Below are 6,471 nucleotides of genomic sequence, written 5' to 3'. Positions count from 1 at the left end.
CAGAGACACAAAATAACACCCCAAATCCCAGAAAAAATCATAATATATACAGTTTATAATATATTTTCATAATATGGGCACTTTAAGTAAGAAAACCTTGAACAATGTTCCACAAAACAAATGTCCTTGAATGAGAAGCGACCTTTAGGTGCCCTTTAAAAAATGGACCCAAAACTAACGACACATGATGAAATGCAAGACAAAATAAGGATTTTCCAAAAGAGTGAAAGTGTCTGCCCACTTTATCTCTACTAGCACTTTCAGCAAATGTAACCTTACCTGAATAAGGTTCATTGACACAAACCACATGAAGTTCTTGTGTTTGGAGAGCTGCTTGAGGTACTGTCCAAGGGTGACGGGTTTTTCTGGGTGAGTAAGTGGAGCATTTTCAACACTCAGCCTGCGACAGAGCGAAAGAAGACAAGAGAGGAGTGAGATGGTGAGAAAAAAAACATCAACACAGTTCAAAAGCCTGTCCACCAAAGTTACTGAGAATTTCAAGATCTTTATAAAATCCTTACTCTTTGAGTGTCAGTGCCTCATCCTGTCTTGGACGGACTTCCTTTTGGAAACGATGCTGTAGCAACCGAGACACTAACAAAAAGCCCAAGATGGAAAAAGCGGAAAGAGTCACACAGAAGAGACGGAAGGAGTAGAAATCCTCCTTGTTCCAGAAGGAGTAAGACAGAAATACGGAGAATGAGCCCAAAGCGCTGAACACGGAGCAGTGGAAGTTGAGGCGTGTGCGATCGACGGCGGACACAGCGAGGTCAGCCAGCAGGGCGCTGTGGTGGAGGTCCACCATTGTGAGGAAACCATCGTACAGACACAGGCACAGCAGGAACTGCAGTCCCGGTCTGGCCCACGCCACCCAGAAAGCCAGGAAGGACAGAGCAAAGAGAGGGCCATTCGTGGAGAGGGCCTTTAGGCGCTTTAGCACCACTTCTGGAGTTGTGATCGAAGAGCCTGACCTGGGTGGAAAAATAAAAATCAGAGTAATTAGATACAAACACAACTTCTGCACAACATACAGAGTCAACAACAGATAAGGCCAAAAGACCTACTGTATATACAAGCTATTTGAGTCTGTTTTGTTGCCAGAGGATATATTAGTGGTAACTTTAACATGGTTGATATTATGTATAACCACCTATGTAAATACAGAATCTGCAAACACCATGGAAACAATAAAATATACTAAAACCATCATAAAAAAAGGAAGAATGTGAATGGTGTACATCCCTGCTGTACACTCTAAACAGAATACTGTGATGGACTTTGTTATGTCACTACCTAATGACAGTACAGAGTCACAGACAGTTTAATAAAAATGAAATGAAACACAGATGGCCACTTCATGTTTGACAATTCTCACTCTGACGTCGCATTTACTTTGCCCCGTAACTGCAGCGGATAAAAGAGTTAACACTGAAACAGTACAGCGTGTGCATGGGTGTATAAATGTCCTTGCTTCGGGGCAATGTGTGAAGGAAACACAGCGTTCTGCAGTTTGACAGGAAAGCTAGGAGGGATTTGAGGACTTATTCTTATTGAGATGTCTGTCATAGTCATATCCATGTTAAGGAAGCCCAATTTAGCAAAGCGTTTTTCTCTGAAAAAAAAGGAGAAAGAAGGCCGGATGGAGACACTTACTGAGGAGAGCTGAGGAAGGAGCGATCACTCAGCCAGCCGAAGAGAGGGTCATTCAGACTGTTCCATATGAGAAACACTGTCTGTGGAGCAGCAGACAGAGGGCAGAAAACAAGACAAGCATGCTATTTAAAAATCAACAAATAAAGGATGATGATGGTTTATCAATGAGCTAGAACGTGGTATCATGCTTTAAGATAAGAAAACTAATGAGAGGACTGTGGCTCTAAAGAAGTGTGATACTTACGTAGAGCCATGACAAGAATCCATTTATCATGAGGCAATTCTATTTATATTTTTTTTATTTAAGCACAGCTGGGCAATATTAATAATACTACAATTGTATCTTTTTTTACCTTTAATTATTAAGGGCCTTGCTCAAGGGCAAGTGGTAATGATACACTATTCACAGAATGATAATGTAATAAATTCCCTCCAAAAAGGATTTTTGTTAAGTCATGACCCAAATACCTAAATAGATATCATGTACACTGTATACCTAAACCAGAAGAACATCTTCTGGTTACTTTGGGATGCACAGTTTCTTTCTTTAGTGCCCAGCCTCTTTAAATGTTCTCCAGCCCAAATGGTTTTAAAGATAGAAAACTGTGGCTGAACATGGTGGCCACATACCAAACCGGATAGCAGGACTCACATACAGTCTTAAAAAAAAACAAATAAAAAACACAGCTGACACACAGCAACATCAAACTGGTAATTAGTGCTACATTTCCAGCCTGGACTACAAAAGACCCAGGTCTCTTGTCACTCACCTCTCCCACCCAGAAGGACATTTTATCAATCTTGTAGACAGACACAAATGTCTCCACGTAGTAAAGAAGGAACACATTGTGGAGGATGGAGGTAAACAAGGCCAAAGAGCCGTAGAGCACTGCAGTAGAGACAACGCTTTGCCAGCAGCCCCAGGCGCTCCTGCCCATTCTTCTTTTTCAATCACTCTGCTCCGTCTTTTCTCTGTGCCAAGCTGCAATCATGTCACGGCCCGGCCGACCCAGGGTCACCACCTCATCATAGCCTGCAAAAAACACAGTGCAAGTGGATAAATCCATAGTTATTTTCAGTTCAGTAGACAAGGGAAAAAGAGTATTCTCTCACCCTGAAGCAAAAAGACAATATTAATATTTCTGATCATTACTAGAAGTTACCGCAACGTCTCTAATAGTAACATGTCCCCGTCTCTGCACAGAGTTTGAGCCGACCAAAGGGGGTTATTTTCATAGCAATGGTATAGCAAGTAGTCATTAAAGTTAGCTAGGCTGTAGACCACTGTTCCTTTCTCCTTTGGCCCACGCCCAGCCGTGGTCTGTGTAAAACGCAGTAATTTTCACAACCAATCTCGTGACACTCCCCCTCACACAAAGCTGGTCTTCTTCACAGTGAAACGACAAAAGGAAAGTCTTTCGATCATCACGTCATTCATTTCAGACAAAGTGCTTTCACTATGCGATAGCGTAGGTGTCATATTCAAAATTAAATTCTGAGGGTGCTGTGAACGTGTTTCCCTAAATAATTTACACCTACTGTAAATGTTAGAGACATAAAATCTAATTTTTTAAGACAAAGCAAGCACTGGCTTGAAAAATCACACTTGTCTCCACGTCACATCTCCTTGTAAATGGTCCTTTGTCATGACAACTGAGGAGACAGAGTTCCCCACAGTGAAAGCAAATCCTGCATCTGTTTACATATTCTCAGGCTCGTTTTACTTCCTTCTTGAAGCCCCTGGTGCAGTCCCACACGTAGCACCCTTTAGGAGAAAAATTCAGGCTTCTTACTTCACCCCTGACTCCCACAAACTCAGACTCAACCTGATCTACAAACATGCTCTCACATCTTCAGTTGGAAAAAAAAAGCTCACAATAACAGTGTGTCAAGGCGATGTGATACTTTCTGTTGGCGTCAACCACAATGTAGCGTCTAAGCCAGGGGTCTTCAACAGGGGGTCCGCGGAGGTACTGCATGGGGGTCGCGAAAGTTTTGGTTGATTAGACTTTTTTATTCATCCCCCCCCCCCCTCCCTGCAATTTTTTTCCACTAATTGAAATGTCTTTAAATACACATTAACATGAATTCAACACACTGTAGTAAACAGATAAATGGAGGCAGAAGATGTCTTTCAGTCATCAATGCACACATGGCGCTATGGGACCAGTTTGATATAACACAATTTTATACAATATATATAATTAGGGGGTCCCCGCTCCATCTCGCCATCAGTTTGGGGGTCCTTGGCCTGGAGAACGTTGAAGACCCCTGGTCTAAGCAAAGCTGCAAAACCGCATATCCACATCAGGATCTCAGTGAGATAAAACTTAAAGCAACCTCCTTTGGAGTGCAACAAAAAGCTTCCCAACCTTGTTCTTATCAGATCCAAGCAGTGAAGCGGGATGACTCTCAGCTGGCTGCACCATATCACATCTCTAGCACGTATCTTGCAACAGAGCAGGACGTGGATACTATAAATATCCATTTAATGTCCTCTCAGCCACAGTAGATAAAGAGTGATTTCCACCTGTGGAGAGGTTTCTTGACAGGGACTCTTCTATTCATTCTGACAGCCAAAAGATATGATCGCCAGATATGGTGACTGAGCTCGTTATATCTGATCTCAATACTGATTACCTTAACCCGATAAAAGGGGGCATCTCTCATCCCATTTATCAGAATCCGTTTATTAATCCCCTCAGGAAAATTGTGAGTTGAAGTAGCTCACAGTCAAATTTACGGCAAAAATAGGAGTACGAATAAACTAGTCAATAAGTGTATAAAGTAACATAGCTAAAGTGCAAGAAATATAAAGTAAAGTAAGATCAGGTTAAAAAGATTGTGTTGCTATACAATGGATTGTACAAATGCTATTTCGGACTTGTTGTTCACATTTAGATCATAAATGCGGTGGATTATATAGATTATAAAGCTGGAAAAAGCCAGACACTGTTAGCAGGTTTTTAAACTGAATTGCATAGATATCTGGATGTCAGATTTAGTAGGTTAAAGCAGAGAAGGGATGGAAAGTTTGCTTAAGACTTTCAATCTGTCGCTTATTAGTAAAATCCATGGAAATACCGGAACAGATATGATTCAAATGTATTATACTGTTTCAGGTTACTTTGTCTCTAACATGCATTATAGTTTCAAATATGGGATGTATTTATTAATGTGCGTATTGACTATTACTATTGCATTTTGTGTTACTACACTACAGGATGGATTAATGCCAAGGCATCTACTTGCCAATAATAAAAACAAAAACAGGCTTTGTCAACCATTTTTAAGGGTTCTTACAAATGTGACCTTTGCAACCATCGTGTTGATATAAAGGAATGCAAGCAATTCACAAAACGTACCAGGCGCCTGACACCAACACATTCATTAACTGTAACACTAGGTTGGTTGTGTACCGTTTATACTGTAGGCTACCTGTTGTTGCTTTTACATCGGCTAGACAAAAAGACGACTGAACAAGGCAGTCTGTGAGCATAGGTGTGCAATTAGAAAAAACAAATTTTGATTACACTCCAGGCTAGTCTCGCACTGCCAGACCTGCCTGCACACGCACAGCGACGCAAAGCAGCTCTCTAGTTAGTGGTCATACTTAGCATTTGCTACCAGTGAGTTTACTGGCTCCTTGCTCAGGTGTTGGATTATCAGGTGTATCATCTTGTGTCTGCTACAGGTGATACTGTGTGCTGAGCGCCAACACTGCACCCTAAGGAAGGCTGCTTGTGCTACTAGGTGTGTGTGTTTTTTTTTTTTAAATCAGCAACATATAGCTTGGCTACTAATAATTTCAATATCCAAATAAAGGGTTTTTAATTTAATACCAGAAGAGTGCTTCGGACCTTTTCTTCTTTTTTTGAACTTTTGTGTTCCCTTCCAAACACTCCAGACCTTTTTTCTTCTAATGTAATGTAACAATTATTTAAGGTAAAAATTATTTATTCACTATCAGGTATGTTTATTGCCTAGCTAGCTAACGTTAATTATAACATGCTTGGACTACCATTAATAACAGTAAACTTGCTCATACTCGACCATTAAAGCGAAAACTAACTCCCCACATGTTGCGTAGTCCGCTGTCTGATAATAGCAGCTAGCATGATCGACTGTATGATATATTGTCTGATAATCTATTGTTGAATTGGAGAACGAGCTAAGCTAAGCTAGGCAGTTAGCACTAGCTAACCTAATTTAAATGCTAGCGTTAGCTACCGTAGCTAGGTAACGGTAACAGGCTGCCAATGTGGAGATGAACATATTCACAACTAACTGAAGTATATTCATAACAGAACAAGAGGGAAATGTCACGTACCGACAAAAGACCTGTTAGCCAAACTGAATAAATTGTGTATTTGTCGATGTGAAGCTGACTTGTTGGCTCGGGCTCTTCCTCTCGTCAGCAGCAGCCGTGAGACTGACTGGAGGCGGACACACCACGTCATGCAGCTAAAGTCGGTTACTCACATCCGTGACGGTCGGGGAAAAAACAAAAAAACATCCATGACGGCCGTGGTGGATTTGTGAAAGAGTTTCCTGGTACGTGTAGCTAGTCAAACAGATACTAGTCCTGGTTAACAGCGCCATAGTCTCGCATTCCCAGACCTATTGACATTATAGACTTGTACTTCACTCCCATTTAGCCCATTTATTTTCTTTATACTCTTATTTACTTTACTGCATGTCAGAGGGAATTATTGTTATTTTTATGTCACTACATTTATTTGATAACTTGAAACAACACAAAATATAATCAACAAAATAAACAGTATCAATTATTGTTATAATTAAATTTAGTAGGAT

The 6,471-nt window shown here is 40.8% G+C and overlaps 1 protein-coding gene across 2 annotated transcripts in view; it reads right to left on the bottom strand.

Annotated features, from left to right (window-relative positions):
- mfsd13a (major facilitator superfamily domain containing 13A) overlaps positions 1-6,253 on the bottom strand; it is a 10,011-nt gene extending 3,758 nt beyond the window's left edge. Inside the window, exons 1-5 of one of the 2 annotated variants that reach the window (XM_032501775.1) lie at positions 5,984-6,253; positions 2,424-2,686; positions 1,654-1,733; positions 522-971; positions 280-400 (exon numbers count right to left, since the gene is read on the bottom strand). In XM_032501775.1, coding sequence (XP_032357666.1) covers positions 280-400; positions 522-971; positions 1,654-1,733; positions 2,424-2,591 — 819 coding nt within the window. In that variant the 5' untranslated portion in view covers positions 2,592-2,686; positions 5,984-6,253. Of the gene's footprint in view, positions 1-279; positions 401-521; positions 972-1,653; positions 1,734-2,423; positions 2,687-5,937 lie in introns of both variants that reach the window. The other variant, XM_032501776.1, reaches the window with a different exon arrangement.
- Between the last annotated feature and the right edge of the window lie 218 nt (positions 6,254-6,471).

Source organism: Etheostoma spectabile, chromosome 21 (genome assembly GCF_008692095.1).
Source record: "Etheostoma spectabile isolate EspeVRDwgs_2016 chromosome 21, UIUC_Espe_1.0, whole genome shotgun sequence".
NCBI lineage: Eukaryota > Metazoa > Chordata > Actinopteri > Perciformes > Percidae > Etheostoma > Etheostoma spectabile.
This window is presented reverse-complemented; position numbering and strand designations above follow the sequence as displayed.